The sequence below is a fragment of the Mesitornis unicolor genome, unplaced genomic scaffold (assembly GCF_000695765.1).
Source record: "Mesitornis unicolor isolate BGI_N332 unplaced genomic scaffold, ASM69576v1 scaffold5513, whole genome shotgun sequence".
In the NCBI taxonomy this organism is placed as follows: domain Eukaryota; kingdom Metazoa; phylum Chordata; class Aves; order Mesitornithiformes; family Mesitornithidae; genus Mesitornis; species Mesitornis unicolor.
Window position 1 is genome coordinate 22,164 of NW_010172447.1, and position 22,471 is coordinate 44,634.

Here is a 22,471-nt window from a genome sequence, read left to right on the forward strand (position 1 = left end):
TAAAGGCAAAAGAACTACGGGTGAGCTTATGCATTCTGTTGGAATAAGACTGCTGCACTGTATTTGTGTGTCATGGAGCTGGTGCAAGATGGTTTAGAGTTGTTGAGTAAATGCAGCTCTGGTTAAAAAGCCAGGGCAAATTCTTTGCCTCCCTTTGAAGTCAACAGAAATCTTGTCCCTGACTTCAGAAAGTCAGAATTTTGGTGTGTGTTGGATCTAGGTACACAACAACTTACAACTGTGCTGACAACTCTGGTGTCTGTATTAGTGATGAAGACTGGAAGTAAATAAGGGCGTTCTACAAGCAATGGAGCAACGAGAGAGACAGAAAATGCTTAATGTGTAAACCATTATTGTTTTGTACCAAAGGCTTCTTTTATGGAAGTACTTAACTAATTTAGGATGCCTAGACATGCTTTAATGGTCAAAAGAAACAAGTGTTAGAGAGATCTGATCTATTTCCCCTATCAACTGTCGTCTTTTTTTGTAATAGAAGTTAACATAAGTATTCTGAACAAATATTTGAAATTAATTTTGAATGTTCTTTACCAGTTACTGAACTGTTTCTGTTCACAGCAAATTGTTAGCAATTTACTGCCTCTCATTGTGTGTCTGTCTTTAAATTTTATGAACCAAGTATGGGTGTGGGGGAGGCGTATGAATGCACAGGTAAATAAGAGTACAGATGTTTTAAAGTGTGTCTCCTCACGTGCAAGTTTTAATTTTGCAGACGATATCAGAAATTGCAGAAGATAATGAAGCCCTGGTAAGAACCCAATTAGATCATCACCTTGCACACTGCCTCTTTTGCATGACTGAGTTCAGGCCCTTGCGCTAATCTTTATACGTAACTACAACTGTGCATATTCGTTCAGCAAGTCTTCAGCCTTCTCTGTTTTCTGCTCTTTGATGCCTGTTCAAATTTTCTGATGAAGCCTTTTTTGCTTTGCTTGTGGAGTGAGTGCTTCATTTCTGTACCTTCTGCAGGGGCTTCTGCTTCTTTCTGAAGTAAAGCTTTTGTTTTTTTTAAAATTTAAGCAAACAAACTATTTCCCCACCTTCCCTAATTCTCCTCACAGATTTATCTGGTTTACATGGTTGATAGTAGGCAATTTTAACTGTTGATGCTAGTAAGATGAAAATAAAAGTCATTGTGCCAGTTTGAATTCCTATTATTTGCTAGTCCCAGGTAATGCTAATTGTTGCAGATAACTGCATAAAGAAAAACATAGAGTAAAGGGCCTTGTATCAGAAAGTTAAGGAACATGCTTATTGCCCTAATGATTTTGAATGGAACTCTTTTGTGTGCTTCAAGTTAAGCACAGGCTTCATAGACTTTGATAAATTGAGACCCCAAGAGATACTCTGGTATCTCGATTAGCTTCCAAATTTGATGTCTAAAACCCAAGGAAGCGAAGGAATAATTAATCCATTAACCATATGTCTGTCACTCTGGGAGCTTGATGTGGTTTGTCATGCAGGAAATGCAGTTTCCTATCTGAATCCATGCTAGAATATACTTTCACAAATCTGCTGAAAACCAAGTTCTGAAACATTTATTTTTAAATCATTGCTTAATAAATAAATTAGACAGTAAGAATAAATCTGGCAGGAAACTGAAATCATTCCTCTGCATTCACTTTCTCAACCTAATACAAAGTAACTTGTTTCATAATAGAAAAGTTTAGATTCTGAGGAAAATTATTAAAATGATATGAAGCTTTCAGAATTCTTGGCAGCATCACCCCTGCTGAGACAAGATACCTCCTGTGCATTTAGATGGTGGTTTTTTCCTCACTGCTGTGAAAATAGTTCTTTGTGGAAGAATAGTTACACTAAGCCCCTCTCTGCTTCCAAATTCTGTTATCCAGTAGGCTTCTTTACATTAAATTATGTGATTGGCCTCAAGACAGTACTAAAATACTGACTTAGAGTTGCATTGCACCCTGACGGTTAGGACCCGATCATACTGATGATCTGAATTAGGTTTGTTTTTTTTTTAACACCATTTAGTTTTGTTTACTCATGGGAACAAGGCATTACTCACTTTAGGAGGATTCTAATTGATCCGTGTAGATATGGCACATCAGTGGATACAGTAATAAAGTGTGACTCAAGGTTATTCTAGCTTTGGAAATTAAATCCTGCCAGTAGAAGCTTCAATTTACATCAGAGTACACAGTTCAATGTTTTGATTTCTATCAGTAGTACATTTAATGATACAATTAAAATAGCACATTCTTGAGTTTGGGACTTGTACTAACAAAGATACCAGAGCCATTGATCAGGATGTGAAACCGATAGTTCTGGAAGCTGACCTGTTGGTACCTTTTGAAAGTAAAGTGTATCCACTAGTGCTCTACGAGTGTCGAACATCCTGACTCTTTTTCACCCATGTATTAGTGGGAAAAGGTCCAATGAAAGAAGAACTATAAAAAATCCTCAGAGCTTGATATAGTGAACTAAACTAAACTTTAAAAGTTTGCAACCTCCACCAGCTGTCTTCTTGACTAAAGAAACTTAGAGAAATCAAATGCTAATTAAAAAAAAAAGTACTTTTGGTTTACAGGATGACATATTTCATGAAGTGCCAGTATTTAATTTTATCTTTGGTAGCTTGCGCATGCTGACTCGATTAAAACCTGATTTTCACAGAGCTCTCTCCACTGAAGGAAGTTATTCTAAAACGTGAGTTTCGTTTTCTGTCTTTTCAGTTTTAGAGGTTCCCATTCTGTTTTTGAATTTTATCTATCCCATGTTGGCTAATACTTGGAGTTAAAAAAAATAATCCCTTAAAACAGCTCTATTAATTTGAGCTTTGCATTGCAGTACTGAATTGTAGTCTAACCATGCTGATTGGAGAGTGATTCCTGTGTAGTTAGCTATTCCCAGTCTTTTAAGAAAAGCTGGTCCATTTAAGGAAATTACCGTGAAATGAACAAAAGCAGGAATTTGAAAGATGAGGAATAAGAGAAGAGGTAACTCTAATCACATCTTCATGAAGAACCAGTGTGTAATAGTTCCTCTGGGCTAGTTTCCCATGCAGACAAATGCTTAATGCACTCAAAGCGGATTTAGTCATACTCTATAATAGAAGTATCTACACCTGGATTTATTCAAGAATAGTTACAGTTCTGTTTAAAATTCACACCTTGTTTTCTTTAATCAGAGTCAGTTTTCAAGCTTAGAGAAGCCCTTATACCAGGGGTGCAAAGCTATTTCAGGTTTTTGGAACACAAGTGATTTGAAATCAGTAGGGCTAATCCCTTGTAAAGAGCAGTGAAACTGTACCGCAAAGAAATATTTCAGTGTTACTTGGCTTGATGCAAAACAAAAACCAACCAAAAAACCCCTGTGTCAATTGCAGTGTAGCAGTTAGGTACATTTTCTGTAATCATGTAGAAAAACGAGGGCAGTCACCCTGCAGATTGTTCAGCCATTTTCAACTGTACAGAGCAAGTACCAAGTGGGTGTGAATTGCTCCTAGTTTGATTTGATGATGGTTTAGCTTCACCCTTGGAAAGGTTACTTGAACGAACAAGGCAGTGTGGAAGCAATGAAGAGGAGCCATAGCAATAAAAAAGGTACTTGTTCACATTGTGCTCGCAAAGCATCCTGCTGCATCATCAGTCTTTGTTTTAGACTTAGTGAGGTTCCTGCCTCTATGGCTCTTCCAGAGCTCTTGTCCTCAGATGATTAGTTATATTCTGCTGCCCTGTTTAAATTTATTCATGGCCATTTATCCTTGACAACTCTTAACTTAAAAAGCTGTTAATACTCTTTGATGTTGACCTCATTGATGGCAGGCCTTTCAGCTGCCCAGTATTAGGCTGTGAGCACAGTTGCTGAATGATAAGGGATTTAAAGTTAACTGTTTCCTTAACTCCTGCATTCAGTAGTAGGTTGCTACTCTCTTGCTTCCTCCTGCCCAGTTGTAGTTGTTTTTTTGCTGTCTTCCCTTTGCACAATTAGGGATCAGCTTTGGTTCTCTTTTGCCCGTGAGAAGTGGCTTGTGTAAAGATGTGCTTTCTTTGGCTTCTAGTCTTAACGGGCTAGTGGCTGTATCCTGGTTGTAACAAACAACAGTTAACTTCCAGGTTCTTCTATGAAAATTTTGTTATATACAACATGAGACAGTCAACCTAGCATTATAAAAGCTTATATTCCTTTTTTGCTACTGTTATCTGATGACAGGTGAGCCTAACTAATTATCTCCATTTAAAGAGTCATTTGAACAGCTGAATATTTTTGCCTCCTCAATAAAAATAAAATGTTCATTTTGGTTTGTGTGTTAAACGTAGATTGAGATTTATTTTTTTTTCCCCAAAACATCCAGGGGATTTAGGTGCTTAAGTCCCATTAATTTATTAATTAATCAGGCTTTGACCTGATATTTCTCTGAAACCTAGAGATGTGAAATGCAGCTTTTGACTTGCACTGCAGTCAGGTTTCTCGGAGAGGTTGAGGTGCACAGGCTGTGGATCAGAGCGTGGCCATCCATCCAGGCTGGAGCTGCTCATGCTGTCACAGCAGATGGTGTTATAGACCGCAGCTTTTTCTGCTTCTGAGGCTTTTTATGGGTGAGGAGGTGCTTCACGACCAGCTCTCCTATCATCCCAACCATGGTTAGAAGAGGGGAGTTAGACCTCAGAGAATGGGGAAACTTCATCATCTTTGCCAGCATAAGGTGTCCTCATGGAGCCCTAAAGAGCATTCTGGAGTGGTTGTACAAGGAGCTTGAATGATAGCGTAGGTCATTCAAATGTCAGCGTTAGTGAGATATAAAATTGCGCTTACACAGTGCATTTTCTGATCGTTTTTCCCTTCTTGCTGCAATGACACACATTGAAAAGCACCTTCATCAGGAATTACATAAAACTGTTAAGTCATTTTGCCAGAGCAGTGAGAGTTTGATATTTACAGAACTGTTGTGCCTTGTGCTGTGGGTTAGTCTAAAAAGACTTTATGAAGAAAGAGGCCCCATCATTTTTCAAACTTTTTGTATAACTAAAATGCTGACTCACTGAGATTTCTAGTTAAAACAGCTCCTACTATATATTTTCTAAGATTATGACTTTTGTAAACAAACTTTGATTCCCTTGAATTTTCTAGCATCTATTCTGTCTACCGCTCTTAATAGTGTGAGTGTGGCTGTGCATGTGTGTCTTGAAATGGAAGTCTATTTCTACCTATCTGCTTGTGTTTAAACACAAAACAATGAATCACCACCACTCTCTTCCCCCTCCAGATACTTTAATCCTTATCTTGCTCTAGTTACCCTGGAGATTGCTTTCATCTCTGGCTGTGCTATTCCTAATGCTTATCCTTTAAGCCTGGCTTTTGACTTTTGCAGTGCCACTTAAGAGAATACATGTGTGTGCAGGTGCATATGTATAGCTATATATTTTAAAAATACATGCTATGTATGTATGCGTGATGCTGCGTAATATAGAGAGCTGGAGTATCTCTTGCTGCTTGATTAGTCCCAGTGTCATACCTCTTCACACTCATCATTACTTGAAGCAGTGTCGCTGGAGTGACACCTGGTGGGGTGTCCACACATTTGAAGTAAAAAATACTTTTGCCAGGTTCTCAAACTCTTGTATAGTTTTTACATCTACTAAAACATGCGTTAATGCCACTATTTTCAGCTCTGTTAACCCTGTATCTGCTCCAAAGCTGTGGAGGAGGCTGGGTTAATTGGCAGGATTAATCAATAGTTTTGGTGAGAAGAAGAAATGAGACTGTTGGATATAAAGGAATTAAACTAACCTGAACTGCAGCCACTGATATTCTGAAGATGAATATATGAATAAACTGTATGCAGGTTTAATACAGTTTAAATTATCCTTCTAAACCATACCTATTGTTAATGGGGGTTAGCTTTCATGTACAATTAGTTTATAGAGGAATATTTGTGTACTAAATACAAGTTAATTGACTAAATTTTTAAACAATATATGAGAAAGTCTAGGGGAGATAAATTGTTGAATTTAATGCTGGGAGAAATACTTTAATCTACTTTTCTACCTATATGGCCTGTCTTTTTGTAATTTTTTTTTTATTTGGATCTAATTTAGTCTAGCTTCTTAAAAATACCAGAATTTCATATATTTGTGGAAGTGTTCTGTCATGATGATGCATGAGAATTTAGTTAAAGTTTTTAGAAGGAAGCCTTTCCTTGGGGTGCCGTTTTATTTTTGGATTCACAAATAACCATTTCATGCAGAAGGAATGGATTAGGAAAGAAAAAGGACTGGAGCTGATTAAATTTCCTGCAGAGTTTTATTGTTGTCTTGTTATGAAATCCTTGGTTATTTGGAATGCTAATGATGACATCTTAAATCTAATTTAATTCTTAAGAGTTGCAGTATTAAAAAGCAAGCAAACAAAACTCAATCTCCCTGCCCCCCAAAATAAAATAAAAAACTTCCAGAGCGTGTATTTGCTGAACAAAATATTCCTTGCAAAATTACAGTGGATTTTTAAGACACTGTATTTTTCATGTTTGCTCTTTGGTGTAGCTTTTTCATTTTTTTCATAAATAATTAAAGCTACAGTGAACACCCTTACTGTGGAAGAGGAAGGTCTGCGTTGGGGTTTTTTTTGGGTTTACTTACAAAATTTCAAGAATGACAAATTCCTTTTTAGTGAAGGGCACCTGTGGAGTTTTGATGAACAGGAGCTCCTATCTTAAATGACGGGGCCACTAAAGGCTGTGTCTCACCAATCAGAAATCCTTAAATGGCAGACTCTATCAAACACAGTAAACTTACTATTGGAGCTGCACATTGAAAGTGATTTTGTGCCTTATTCCTCTGTACGGTGGTACATGTCTTCCATCTGAAGGGATGTTCACTTAACTGTGATAGTGGGATAGTAGGGGAGCAAATCACACAACAGGAATTACCAATTACATAGCTTCACTGTGGCTATAACATTAGACTCAGATTTTCTGCATACTGAGCATTGTAATTCCAACATGACAGAGTTGGGTTTTTTTAATCTTATCTTTTTATTAGGTAAGCTGTTGCATTAAAATCAGTGGGACTGCTCACGCTGTTTAGATTGATTGTGTGCTTATGCTTGCTAATGGCTTAGTGGCAGAGCACCTTGCAGGCGGTTTGGCATGCGCTTAAAAGTAATAACGCTGCTTCGTTTCAGGCTCTCTGCACTGCTGCCTATATGGAGTAGTTACCTCGCTGAATGGCTTCATTGAAATCATTATGGCTACTGACTGCTGCCCTGACTATATATAGCAATGAAGCTAATCTTTACAAGCTGATTTTTAACATGGAAAATGCCTATGCAGCTGGTCAGGTTAGAGCACATTCTTTATGTTGAGTTTAAACCTGTTTCATTTTACTTGAGTTAATACAAAGATGTATTGAATCTCAAATTTACTAGTGTAAATTTACAGGTGTAAAATGCAGTGTAGTGGCCTGCAAACCCTAAACAATTTGAGCTGCATGCTTGGATAAACTATGGGAACTTGGCAATTTGCTTGACATGGTTGATAACAAAAGGAGCTAAATCTTCAGGTTCAAAGAAAGAAATTGAGGTGTTAACTATTGGAAATTGCTGCTCAGTTGAAAATCTCTTCTGGTGCATTTTTAAGATACCTTAGCTTCCTTGTAAGAAAAGGAACAAACAATCCACTCACTTTCCCCTAGTCTGCTTGATGCAGAGGGTACCAAAATGTGGCACCTCCCTAAGCTGCTAAGAAGCAGCTAGCTTCTTTTCTTCTGTTAGATGTAAAGCTCTGAATTTAAAAGACAACTTTAATTTGGACTATCTGATTTCCTTGAACATTGCATGTGGTATTCTCCTGGGTGTTAGTTCTTCTCTTACACAATTGCTTTCTTGCAGGTGACTATTCTTGATGTCTATGCTAAATTGTTTTGGAGTCTATTTGTTGCACGGCCTCTCTTGCTCCTCTGCTACCTCTTAGTCCATAATTGGCTTCATTTTCCTGCCTTTCTGAAAGCTTCCTGCTGCTTTATGCCCTCGGTGATTGCCCTGCTGCATTACTGGTAAATGTTGTCATGACTCCTGTCTCTTGCAGCTTTGGAGATATGTTGTCCTTTACACTGACTGCATTTGTTGAGCTGATGGATCATGGGATTGTATCGTGGGATACATTCTCTGTGGCGTTCATTAAAAAGGTAAATTTGTAATCAGTGCTATGTGTTTTATATTGGTTTGCGTCGACATTTTAAAATTTTTGAGGTGAGTTGTGGGCATTCTTTTCTAGATACATTAATTTAGGTCATTGGTCAAAAAAGGTACGTGAAAATGGGATTAAAGTGCTATTTCAAATTATAAATACTTGTAGCTGCAGGATCTGACCCAATTTCTACTGAAATCAATGGGAGGGAAATGGGATCAACACTGTTTTAGGCTTGTTATGCAAGAAATTGCTTGCTCAATTGCAGCGTGACCTCCTTGTGTAGTTAATCGCTTAGTTAAAGCAAAAATTACTGTTTTGGTATAATGAAAATTAAAATGAGTAATACCATATTTCTTCAAACAAAACCAGTACTGAAATGTTTCTGCTGGGGTTATGGGAGGAAGAGTTAGTTTACAAATTGGAATTAAGCTGATATCTACTAAGTTTATCCACTTGAACTCTGGCCTCCTGAATCGTGCAGCTGAGGTCTGTGGTTTTGAAACACATCTTTCCATGAACTACAACATTTCTTCTTTTCTTGCATGTAGGAGGTACACAAAAGCAGCAGAAGCACGGGAGTGCAGAGATTTAACGGACTTCAGAAAAAACTATTTGTTACTGATTTAACCATTTTTATTTACTGTGTGGAAAGAGCCCACACCTCTTTACAATGTATTTTAAAACCAGATTGAGCTTATGTAAAAGTGCACTTGTACAAGTTTGAGAGATGTCAGAGTTGCTTCACTAAAATGATAGCAGGAGCAGTAATGGAACTAATATAACCCCTGGCAAAGATCTCTTTGTTCTAACAAAATGTGTCAGAGCACAGACTTCTAATTTAAATTTGGTTTAGAGCATTGCTGCCACCAAAGGAATTTTACTTTGTTGCCAAAAGTGAAAGAAGAAACAATCATGAAAAGAGTATTAGATTTTGAAACTGTTTCAGTTATTAAAAACGATGGATGCAATTTGTCAGAAAAATTAGTATAATTGGTCTGCTTTTTGGGCTCTTCTTTTTTTGCTAATCTTGCAGGCTAGCTAGATTATGATCATGATTATTATTATCTTTATGACAAAGAAAATAATACACCTGTTTTTAACTGACTTCGTGAGTCACGAGGTCAAGCCCAGAAAACCTTATTTGCTGGGAGAGCCTACTGAGAAGTGTATGAAGAAACTTGCTAAAACAAGTTTAAATCAATTTACTTTGTTAGTCACTCAGAATTATTGTCATTGTCCAGCCCTATCAACATCTTAGGCCCTGTGGGTTGTATGGTAACTACAGAAGAAAGGTTGTGTGCATCCCTGTTAATGGCTCATCTCTTCTGTCTGTTACTTCCATAGGTTTCCCTGGACAGTGACCCAATTTAAAAAAAAAACAACACCCCCCCCCACCCCAAAAAAAAAAAACAACCAACAAAACCAACCCCAAAACATTCTCATAAAGTACCTCTACAAATCAAAACTGGAAAGTAAAAACCAAGAGTGAAACTGGTGGATAAGAAGGGGATCAATAAGAAGAACCATATTGGAAAGAGTCACAGATGTGCCCTGACCTGCCATGCAATTGGGAGCCAGAACAGCAGAGCCCTCAGTGGGGCTCTCTGGGCACGGGGCAAACCTAAAGGAGCCCCTTTGGACCTTGCCTCTCTGGCAGCAATCTGATGCTTAATTCTCATTTGTTTCTCTGACCTTGGCTTTTGACAGCCCACTTGAGGTTGCTCATGGGCTGGCTCAAGTGGTTGGCAGGATGGAAGAGGGAGCTGATAAGTTTCTGATAGCTGACAGGGAACTTCGCAATCCTTCAAGTGCTTCTGCCCTTTAATGTTAATTGGAAGCCAAAGTGAATTAATCTGAACTTTTTTCTTGGATAGTTGTCTAACTTAAAATTCTGAAGCTGGAGGAGACCTCAAGGGGAACCTCTAACTGCTGCTCCTGACTAACTGCTTGGTGGTGGATGCAGTCTCCCTCCCATCCTTTGGGTACATAAAGACTGCTGTTCCAACTGCTGCAAATATGAATTGACACTTTCAAGGAGAGCTTTGTTATCTTAAGGGAAAATAGGATAATCTAAAAAAACTTCTGTATAATATGTAAGATTCTCTCAAGTCCTTTTTCTTGCTCATGACAATAGAGTTTATTTTTAGCTCCCATAGTTGCCTAAAGGATTTGGATGCCCAGTTCTTAGAAAATGTCATGGTAACTGGGTATCAAAATACAGTCTACAAATTTGGTCCCCCTATCTTTAGTTCCTGCAAGAGGAGAAATAAAGTTCGTAGTGCTGGTTGAGATAGTTAAAAATAGATCTTAGAATTACTTGTATAATTACTGTTTCATAACTGTGTGATGCAGAGCCTTAACCTTGAGGAATTGTTTACTCTGCCTTCTAAAAAGTACTGTGCAGGAAAAGGGAGTGGCAGCGGAGAAGATATCTCTGTGTCTCACAACTGTCAGTTCTTTTTTCTGTAGTTGAGTGCAACTCTAGTTCATTACTTAAAATTAGATGCACAATTGAAAATTTTCCTATGCAATAGGAGATGACAGAGAACAAAACTTTTGTAAAATTTTTCTTTACATTTCTGACATCAAAATGGTCCAGGCAAATGACAAATGAACACACCACTGCTCAGAAAATCGTATCTGTTTTCTGCGCTGTTCTTTCCCTGTGTGATTTTTTTTTTTATTTTGTTTGTGGCTTTTTTTATTTCTTCTGAGTTTCAGTTTTTGAATTCTCTCCTGTGCTTTAAGTGCTTTTGAAACAGGAAGAGAACTGAGATGATGTTGTTTAGTTTGCCGTATGTTTCTTATCTACCCTTGCTTTACATGGTTAGCTCCTGTTTCACCAGAGCACTGAGACTGAATACATAAAGGCATTCTGATTCCTAATTTCCCTTGAAATCGACTGGAATTTAAGCACCCAGCCACTTCTTTTGTATGTGGCTATATATGTCCCAATGGGGCTATGCAGATATTAAGGTTTACAAGTGTTTTGCTGAACTAATAGTTTTATCCTTAATGCAATGCACCCATGTAAAAGGTTTTCCTGTGGAGTTGCAAAGAAATGAAGTTGCTTATTTCTGGAGGAGAGGTTGTGTTTCTATGAGCTTGAATTGTTTTTATCATTAGAATTTTTGATAAATGGGTGCAGGATTAGTTTTAGATGTTGAAAACCCTCCCTGCATGTGGTGCTCAGTAAGCGGACAACAGCAGATAACACAGATTTGAACTCTTGTTGATTGATACTTGTCCCTTTTCAAGAAGGGTATTTTTTTTTCCACATTCAGAACTTCAAGTATGGTAATAGAATTTCTTTTTAATCTAATTCTGCTGCCTCTGGAACTAGCATGCCTTATTTATCAGGATAGACTAGCCTGTTATTTTTGGCCAGACTTCATGCTTCAGCAAAGTGGTCATGAATATACATAGCAGATGTTTTGCATGTATGTTCTGAGTGGTATGTCAGAGCTTTTTAAACACACAAGCTTCATACCTTGGGTTTGTGTTTATGGTTAAATGTAGTTACGGTCCATGATCAGAAGAGTAATTGTCTAAGGCAGCCTGTTTTAGGCTGAGGTTTCAGTTTTCTGTACTGTTACATTTCTACAGGCCCCTGAAGTGAATATGTTCTCTCCCAGGGAAGCATTTACGCTGACACTTGAAATATTATGGGAAGGAGCTGCTGCACCAAGAATAATTCATACATATTAGGGCTTCTAAAGAGGATGGTGACAGCAGTCTGACAAGTTGGACACAGCCTGGACGTATTGTATTCCTCCTGCACAATTGGTCCATGGATGCCTGATGCCTGTGAGAGATCCAGAGCACATTTGGGTTATTGTGTGAGCAGTGCAGAGTTGCTTTGTGCATACACTGTCCGTATTGTAGGCCTCCTGGGCATCCTGCAGCTCTGGCTGCAATGCATCGGAAAACAACTGGGTTATCATTAAGAGAGGTAGGGTAGGACAGCGCTTCTGAGATACAGCTTATTACTCTAAATAGCACAATGTGCATTATATATATATATATATATATTATATATATATAATCTGAGGTCAGGAGTTGCAGGCAGCAGATATTCAAAGCACAGACAAAGAGGCTAATTGAGTTGCTTCTCTCCTGCTATTCTCTATGCATGCATGGATTGGTTTTTATTTTCTGTAAAGTCAGTGTGTATTTCCTGGATTGAGTTATATTCAGCACAGCATGTACTTGTCATAGTAATGCAAACCAAGGAGCAAGCAGCAGCACTGCAATAGATTAGAAGAAAAATCTGTCATCTCCAATCAAAGTTGCAGAAAAGGTGTTTTACACCTTCAGCGCTACTCAGAATGTCCCAAGGGCAAAACAATGCTGCTTTTCACATGTCAGTATTTAACTGGGAATTTTGCAGGGAGTTAGGTAGCTTTTCCAAGAATAGGGCATGCCTTTCTTTCTCCAAAAGGGAAATAATGCCAAAGCATCCAGAATCAGAAACAATATAACCACATTAGTGGCTTGTAGCTTGAGTACTGAAGAAGCACATGGACTTCAAGTTTTCTGGAAGGAGCGCATCAGTCTTGAAACAGAGCCACTGTAGGCTGCTACTTGGCTGTAAAGAGCAAATAATTGTGGTCACACGGCATTTCTTCTGTCTGTCTGTGCTTCCTCGGGTACCTTTCAGCTTGACTGTGCTGTTATCAGTGTGTTCAAGGAAAACCCAGGCCGTTCTTGCTTACTGCATCAGCAGAAGGAAAGCTTATTTCTGGGAAGACAAGTCTGTGGACTGAGCAGCATGTGGAAGAATGTGCATTGCCACATCTCAGTGCACAGCTGTGCTGGCTCTGCAGATGTGAGTGTGCAGCGTGTTATTGCCCCACTGCAAAGGAGTGAGGTCAGACCTGGTTTTGATTAACGTGCCGTTTGTTTGTGTCAGCTTGCAGTAAAAGTGAAGGTTATTAATGCATGAACACTTAGCAAGACTGGATTCCAGACAGAGTTATGGAACCAGTTATGCCGATAAATGGTCATCAACAGAGTTTTAATTTGTAACCTGGAGAGAGCTTTCAGTGTTGTTAGTAACAGTAAGGCAAAAGAAAAAAATAGCCTATTTTGCTAGAGAGCTAGGTGTAATTTTCTCTTCTGAAACAGTTGCTTTCAGCCTAGATATTTGTTTAGATAAAACTGGCTGCACAGATTTCTACTGGAGAGAATGAGGAGTATTCTTATTGTACTTTCCAAAGTTTTCCTCACAAAAAATGATAATAATTCTAGTTCTTTAATGTTGATTTATCCTGTCTATAATGTAATGCTGAAACATACATTTCAGTGGCATGAATATTGACATAAGTCTGTGGTGACTCATGCTAGCTGAAGAATCTGAGCCACTGTGTCCTCTGAAGGTATCTGCAGTGCCTGGTTGATTGCTTTCAGGTATTCACTGATACCTGGCATGTGGACTTTTATTCTAATGCCTTTCCAAACCACATCCATGGTTTTCTTTCTTTCCTTCTTTCTTTCCCTTCTCTTCCCTTCATCTGACAAGATGTAAATTCTCTAAATGTTTGAATTTGTAGATAGCAAGCTATGTGAACAAATTTGCCTCGGACATCTCTATCTTGCAACGGTCACTTGCAATCCTGGAATCGATGGTGCTCAATAGCCATGACCTGTACCAGAAGGTGGCACAGGAAATCACAATTGGGCAGCTAATCCCACATCTGCAGGGGTGAGTGTCTTCAATTGCCACCACATACAGTGGTTGTTGGGTTGGTCTTTTGTTTTATTTTTGTGTGGGGCTTTTGTTTGGTTTGGTTTGTTGTTGTTTTTTTTTCCCCTAAGGGAGCACAGCATTTGAAAAGAGTGGCATAAAGACTGGCAACCTCCTGTATTACTCCTGTACCCACTATAAGTGGATGGATGACTGGTAACCATCTTTCTGGAGTTTTTTGATCCCTGATTTTCTTTTCTTTTATTTTTTTTTCATGCTAATCTGTCTGTGTAGTTGGAAATGGGGAATTAAGAGAACCCTATAGTAATAAAATGCTTAGCACCATTATCATACAGATGGGGTTGTTTTGCTTGCCAGCCTCTGGGAAGTGTGTAAGACAAAAATTGATCAACTTTTGCTGAAAATATATCTGAAAAGGGAGAGACTTTTTCTTAAACAGTAATGTGTAGTGGTTCAATGGATGGAAACTGCCTCTTGTAGCATAGGGTAATGTATTGTGAACCATAGTTATGCTTGCCTCCCAGCTCTGACATTTTCCACTCACCTGAAAAGCTTTTAGTCCCATCAGGTTCATCTCCAGAACCCTTCAGGGTAGATTCCCCTTCCTCTCTCTAGCTGTTGGGCATCTGGCAGAAGCCAACTGTGGGCTCCTGCATGATCAGTGGAGGGTCAATAGCATTTCGAGGGTGTGATTCATTCCACCTTTCTTGAACGCTGAGTCTCTCTCTGGAACATCTTGTCTCTTAATAACAGAGACAAACTGGTCATGACCAACTTTGATTACCTAACTTTTACCTGGTTAGCATTAAGTGCAGTCAGTCCCTGCACTTTTCCCTGCAGCAAAGCAAGTGGAAGATGAATTTCTACAGCTCGTTTGTATTCATGTTCTTCTGTTGTGTTTATAATTTTGTTCCAAACAGGACAGACCAAGAAATCCAGACATACACCATTGCAGTAATAAATGCGCTTTTCCTGAAAGCACCGGATGACAAGAGGCAGGTAAGTTGTCTGGTCCTGTATATCTAAATATCTGTAGGAAAAGTGTGTCACAGTCATGCCTGCAGTTGTCCCAGTCACACTTTTCCTGCAGTTAATTCAAACTGAAACTTGTTCTGTTGTTTCATGCTGGTATGCCATTTATTTTAATGGTGCTACCTCCATCTTGCACTAATATTAGTAGAGATTAAGCGTTCTTCTATGCTTTTTTAGTTCCCTGTAACCTCACATGAACCATATTGACTGTGGCAGGCTGTAGTATTTATTGTACTGAATTCTTTGCCAGCATAGCTTGTAAAACCAGGCTCTTTTTTGGTAAACTCTTCTGCCTCCGGTTTTTTAATAAAAATTGCATTCCTTTTGAAAACAGAAATATCTTGCCATGCAAGTATTTCATGACTTTTGTAGTATACTGTTTTAAGTTAATTTTAGTGTCAGCAATCAGAAGTCTCAAAAGGAAATATATCAAGATTGCTAGTTGCTGTTAAATGAGGGTGGAATGTGATGTATTATGAAATAGAAATGTTTTGTCCGTGTTTATCAAGTCATTAGCCTGTGTCAAAATGGATTTAGTCATTTATTTATTTAACATTTCTGTCACCAGCAACAGTGATGGTAAACCTTGCGGTGACATACTGTTATTGTCCAGAAAAAGTTCACTGAGAGCTGCTGAGCAGGTCTAGCAGGGACTTTCTTTAGACTTATTTACATTTTAAAATGCTGGATATTGTTTAAACAAACATCAAAGTCCTCATGGGTAATTTTTCTCTTTTGCTTCAGAAATATTTTTAAAATTACAAACACGGAAAGTAAAACCATGGTTCAATTTCAATATAGTGTTTCCCCCCCGTTCCTTTTTTTCTTCTTCAGTTAAGTGAAGAAGACACCTAATGTTCAAAAATGGGAATAAAAACTTACCTTCAGTTTTGACCTAAATCTATGATAGGTCCTTGTAAGAAAAGCAAATTAATTCATCTTTTACATCTGTAAATAGTTAATGCTGCTTTAGGTTTTGTGAAAAGTATGCTTCAGTTTTTTTGAAGTTGAGAGATAATGTCAAATGTAGAGAAGACCTTAATAGTAATCAGTGGGCATGTGTTCCTGAGGATGACTGTAGGACCAAGATGACTGTACTTGGCACTGGTGAGGCCACACCTCGAGTACTGTGTTCAGTTCTGGGCTCCTCACTATAAGAAGGATGTTGAGATTCTGGAGCGTGTTCAGAGAAGAGCCACAAGGATGGTGAGGGGTCTGGAGAACAAGCCTTATGAGGAGCGGCTGAGGGAACTGGGGTTGTTTAGCCTGGAGAAGAGAAGGCTGAGGGGAGACCTCATCACCACCTGCAACTAGCTAAAGGAGGTTGTAGAGAGGTGGGTGCTGGTATCTTCTCCCAGGTGATGGAGGATAGAACAAGGGGAAATGGCACCAAGCTGTGCCAAGGGAGATTCAGGTTAGAGATAAGGAGGAAGTTCTTTACTGAGAGGGTTGTCAGAGGCTGGAACAGGCTGCCCAGAGAGGTGGTGCAGTCACCATCCCTGGATGCATTTAAAAATCGGGTAGATGAGGTACTTAAGGATATGGTTTAGTGGGTAGACAGGAACGGTTGGACATGATGATCTCAGAGGTCTTTTCCAACCGAGTGATTCTGTATGTGATTCTGTGTGTGACCACAGGGTAGTCTCAGCAGGTAAAACTGTATTTTACCAACAGTGTGACCATCTAGTGAGACTGTCAGTGGACCATGACCAGACTTCACTTCACCTGTAGTACCTGCTGCTGTGACACAAAATTGTTAGTCTTGGGGTTTATGATCATTAGATCATAATGACTTGATTTGGCTTGAAGGCTAATAACCATGACATTTGCAGAAGAATTCCTTCAACCTTCAATAACCTATAATAAGTAGTCAGATTATTTCTCTTTATATCTATATTGTGATTAATTAGCAAACCATATATTGAAGAATGTAAGTGTCCATTGGCTTCAAGACAGGGATAACTGATACAGTTTATTGAATTCTGCCTTTTTAAGACAAAACAAACTGAGGAGATGCAGACTCCTATAATTATCTGGCAGTGGCTACACCAAAGTTAAGATCCAGCACTTACCACTAATAGTTAGGAGTGAGAAACTGCACCAAACTCTGTATGACTCCAGGAGCTCTGGCACCCTCTCTGCTACCGTCTTACAGGGACCGGAGTGATATGGATGACTTCACTGCAATTAAGGAAAGGATTTAAATTGGTGCTAGTATCTGAATTGCTTCCCCTCCTTTGTTTTTATCTTTTTTAAAATTATTTTTTAAATCCTTCCTATTTCTGTGATGCAAAAAGTCAAGAGGTTCAAGGTTTTTCTTTTGTTTAATGAGGACTCACTGGTTGCTTTGCTTCCTTTGCCACCATCAAGGAACAAATTACCTACAGAAACCTAGGTTATATTAAAAAAAAAAGTGTATCAGAAAAGAACTGGGAATTTGAGCATTGAAATGATACTGTGAATGTTTGAAACACTTTTTTTGGGAACTGTCTGCATTTTTGCAGAGATGTGTTGCTGTGGGAAATGAGATGACAAATTTTGTCAAGTAATTCTTGTTCTCATCTGTTACTACAGTACTTATTTTAGAAGAGGCAGCTCACCATCAGCTAATAGTCATATAGCCGCCTTGGAGACCAAATTGATTTTGTTGCAGTAATCGGTTTTGTGAATGCTTGTTGCTCCTCTCAGTTTTTGCTCCAGTGACAAAAAAAAAGTATCCCAGTAACGACTTTTTAAATTAAAGGTGTAAGAAAGAAGAGACAATTTGATAATCCTCTCTGAAAAGTAAGATAAAAGAGCTTTTTTTTTTTTTTTTTTTTTTTTTCCTTGAATACAGAAAAGACTACCTCATATACTTTACCTGTCCATCTTTTGGCAGTGGATATACTTTGACAAAACCAGCCAGTCTGTTCGGTAACATGAAGTGTATCATGTGCCTGGCACTCCCCCTGCAGCTCAGCTGTGTGTTTCCAGGAGAGATGGAAGCATCTGTGTAATTCATTCATTCCTTGGCTGCTACGTGAAATTGAAACCTGCTTAGCCAGAAAAGGCTTAAAAGATATATATATATTTACTCTTCAGCTCTCACAAAGATGGCAGGATTTTTTGAGAATTTGTTTCTCCTGAACGTGAACAATATTTTTGATGTGGTGCCAACTTCACGGAGTCACACTGCATCCTAAGAATGTCCTTAAGCAAGTGTCAGCATTGATGTGATTTGTTGCACTCTGTTATGTAAGGCTGTGAAACGTGAGCTCTATCAATGATGTGCTAATTCCAAACATTACCCCTTTGTGTACATATAAACAGTATCTAAATAGTAGTGTGCAAGATGTTATCCAAATCCTTATAAATAGTACCTTTTGAAAACAAGAATTTAAAATTGCATGATAATAATATAAGTCATATCCATTGCATAGGCTAGCGTATATCCACAAACACACACAGACATTTCTATAATGATGTGAAAGATCATGGAAATTAAAAATGTGATATGCACTTGTAGGTTTGGTTATGATTAGACTCTCATGCTTAATAAATATAAGATATTTCCTCCTATGCATTGTAGGACAGTTGGCAGCCTGGACTGCCAGTATCAGCTGCTTAAGAATGAAAGGAAAAGCATGTTTGCCTTGGTAGGGACTTCAGACAGGTATAGGAGGAGAAGTTAATTTAAGACAAAATAGTGAACCAATGTCAACATTTCTACCAAAATGCAGGAGAGAAGTATTATTTGCTATGATGAAACAGTACCGAGTTGTAGGCTGACTTGCTGTGTGAAAGTTAGAGCACTTGACTTCAAAACAGCCAAAATATTAATGTAAATAAGCATGTCATTTGACATCTGGCTTTAAAGTCCTGGCTGGCTTCCATTCCATGCTGTCTTCTGTGTTGTTTGCAGGGGGAAGGTTATGCTTGAACAAGTGTGTGTAAATACTCTGTTTACCCACATAAGTCTCTTCTGAGGTCTTTCATCGCTGGTTTTGGAGCACCAAAGCCCTCAGCTTGTGACTTACTTTTCACTTTCTTTGCCACTTTTCTCATAGTAGAGTAATATGATTTTGTGACCCCCAAAATAATGCATATAGTCGAATTACTGATACGCAGCTTCATTTAATTTATAAGTAAAACTGCAGAAACTTAAGATAAAGACCTTTTAAGTCAGTGTTCTTCTAGGTATGGCACTTAAATATCTTTCTGGCTAATACATATTTTTTTAACTAAACCAGGAAATGGCAAACATTTTGGCACAAAAGCAGCTTCGCTCCATCATCTTAACTGTAAGTATGTAATTTTCAAATTTATTTTTCAGTAGCAGAGAGAAAAGATTACTCTATGAACATCAAAACTAGGTTTTATATTAATATATTTTAATTGCACTTTTATTTTGTTATGTTTTGAAGCCTGTAACATTGGTCCGATTCTTGAATGGATTCAAAACTGATTATCAGAAAGGGTATTTTCCCAGCCAAGTAAATTGTGGTTTCTTCATGAAAATACAGTAATGTATTTTCTTCACAGGGACAATATGAAGTTTATTGTGCAGATGAGGGGTTGTCTTTGGAATTCATAGCAATTTCTCTGTATTAAAGTTTGGAGCTGATGACAGCTGAGCAAGCAGTACAGCAAGCAAAATGAACCTCTGTGTTTTTCAGTTCTACAAATTATTCTGTCTTGATATAAAGTTGCAAACAATTTGTCACTTTTGCACAAAAGAAGCATGAAATGTAGCTCAGAGTGAATAATGAATGTAATATATATTATTCACATGTCACGGAAAAACAAAGGGATTTTTCCTTTGACCTTAGCATAGATTACATCTTCAAGGGGTGGGGAGGAAAGTGCTCTTTCTCTGTTACGAGATACTAGGCAGTGTAAACCAAACCAAACAACAACCAAAAAACCCCTCCCTCTTTCTCACTCGCTGTCATAATTTCAGTGATGCATACAGAAAACCAGAATTTGTTTCAGAAAGCACATTGTTACACTGCTTGTGTTCATAAAAAATCTGGTGTAAGCATATGATTATGGTGCCTTTTGACAGAGAGACTCTTTTGTTCTCTGGAGCTGTACAATATCAGTTGCTGTATCCATCTACTACTTGATGACTCTTTCCTATGTATGCTCTGCTGTGTTTAGTTCCCCAGCTGGTGTTTTTTGGCACAGCAGAGATCTTTAAATTGTCCATCAGTTCAGCATGTGCTTTCTGAATGGGGTAATTCTGTATGTATATATAGTAATATATTTCTAAGCAGTCTTTCTCATACAGAATGGAGTTGTCTGGCACAGGTAGGATTGTGGTGTGATGCTGACAGCAGTTGCCCTGTTACATCCCTGCATTTGCTGGTTGTGTTTGCAGCCTGAATATTTTTTTTTAATGCCACTTCTGAACGTATTCACAGGCTCTATCTAGTGGCTAGAAGGAGAAAGCTTCAATGCATCGCTGTTGTAAAGTCCTGTCCCTTGAAGTTACTTATGTAGTACCTAAATCAGGACCATTAGTCCTGGTTTGATTTTTCTTTTATTCTGGAGTATACATCCACTATTGCATAGCAAACATACTTACAGAAATGGAAACACCTGAGTTCACCTAATGTAGTTTTCTGACAAGATAGCATTCACTGGTGTCTCTTTTTCTTTGCAGCATGTGATCAGGGCACAGAGGGCCATCAATAATGAAATGGCACACCAGCTTTATGTTCTGCAAGTACTTACCTTTAACCTTCTGGAAGACAGAATGATGACAAAAATGGATCCACAGGATCAGGTAAGCATCTGGCTTGATCTTGTCACAGCAGTAAGAGAGCAACTGCTCATGGCTGTGCCTAAAGCTCTTTATGGAGGAAAAGACACTGCTAGGAACGCTTTCTCCATTCATTCATTCTCTCTCTTTATCTGTGAAGTTGGATTATGTTTTCTGGTTCTTAGAAGATCAGCTGGCTATTGCATTCCTTGTGCAAAAGCACAACAGCACAGCCAGGCCTTTTTCCTCCTTGGCATGTAGTTCCATGAACTGAATTTGGTGTCATCCTGAGCCAAAACTCTGAGTAGCAGTGAAGCATTTGTTTCTTTTGTGTACTTTTAAGAAGCAAAAGATATGTATGAAGTTAATTGGTGTTACAATAATACCCATTTTTGTTACTGGGAGTCTATATAGTAGTTGTTTATTTGTTTATTGCTCTCTGTGTCCAAACACTAGCTTTAATATTGTTAATTTTGCAACAAGAAACACTCTCGTAAGAGAGAGTGTTTAAATATAGAATCAATGAGCCATAGAGAAGATGTGCTTTGTTTCTTTATTTTCATGGCCCTTTTTTTCTTTAGGACTTTTACAAGGAGGAACCTGATTTCATTTTTTAAGAGGGAGTTGTGTTAAGAATTGCTGATAATTTGGGGAAGAGGAGATGGGAGAGCGAGATGGCTGTAAACAGAAGTAACATCCTGCTGTAGGGTTTTACCCTGCATGTTTCTTAAGATTGAGACAGGAAAGTTTGACTTGCACTAATGTAAATGCACTTATCTAGTGCATATCTCCATAGACAGTGACTAACACATTGTTGTTAGTATTGATGACATGGGAGTTATCGCTGTCTTGAGATGTTTCTAGTGATGTGTAGTTGCAGTGATTCCTCTCTTGCCCATTCCTGTGCTACCAGAAATGGACAGTTACCAAAAGGAATGCAGGGTGCTGAGCCGTTTTGGTTTCGGCCAACAAAGTGCTCAAGTACCAGGTTGATTTGAAATATGTGTGATCTCTTCTGTGGTTTCATGCCTGTGGTTAAAATTAAGTGTGTCATTAGTGGCCTTGCTAACATGGCTCCAGCTGCTGGAAGTCAGCATTTAAGTGGCTGCATGCGAACCCCACAAATGTGAGGACTTTGGAAAACGGGAGCCGCAAAGTCATTCTTGCTGACTGTCACTCTGAGTAAGAATTAGGGAATTTAGACATAGAAAGGTTGGGCAGCAGAGGGAATTCAGTACTTTGAATCAGCTTTGTGGTATTGGTTATTTAAGTGAGATGTAAGTTATTTTAACCATTTTTAAAAACCTTGTTTTAACATAGGCTCAACGGGATATCATATTTGAACTCCGAAGAATTGCATTTGATGCAGAATCTGAACCTAACAACAGCAGTGGAAGTATTGAGAAGCGGAAATCTATGTATACTCGAGACTATAAAAAACTTGGATTTATTGTGAGTATTTTTGTGTGGTGATACACTGAAAGTGTGTGAGTGCATCTGTTGTATATCCTATAAACAGTCACTTTTCTTACTTGGTCTTCTGGCTATTCCCTATAAGAGAATAGCTTTTTTTTTCTTTTTTTTTTCCTCCCCAAAATCCTGTTGACCCCAAGTGACTGCTTTAGCAGAAATTAGAGTAAATTGAAAGAAATAACTAGCTGAGATTGAAGCACGTAGTTTTGCATGTCATGCCATATATAAGATCTAACTTTTAAATGATATCTTGAATGAACAGGCATTGTCTAATGGATCTGTGGCAGACCTGTACTCTGTTAGTAATTTTACTCTGTTGATAATGTGGACAGGTGAGCACAATAAA

The 22,471-nt window shown here is 38.4% G+C and overlaps 1 protein-coding gene across 1 annotated transcript in view; it reads left to right on the forward strand.

Moving 5' to 3' along the window:
• Window positions 1–22,104, forward strand: part of LOC104537469 (engulfment and cell motility protein 1-like) — a gene marked incomplete at its 3' end in the record, with an annotated part of 42,397 nt that extends 20,293 nt beyond the window's left edge. The window contains exons 3-9 of the mRNA XM_010180363.1: window positions 731–766; window positions 8,066–8,165; window positions 13,723–13,874; window positions 14,798–14,876; window positions 19,139–19,189; window positions 20,554–20,676; window positions 21,973–22,104. Coding sequence (XP_010178665.1) covers window positions 731–766; window positions 8,066–8,165; window positions 13,723–13,874; window positions 14,798–14,876; window positions 19,139–19,189; window positions 20,554–20,676; window positions 21,973–22,104 — 673 coding nt within the window. The remainder of the gene's footprint in view (window positions 1–730; window positions 767–8,065; window positions 8,166–13,722; window positions 13,875–14,797; window positions 14,877–19,138; window positions 19,190–20,553; window positions 20,677–21,972) is intronic.
• Window positions 22,105–22,471: the final 367 nt, after the last annotated feature.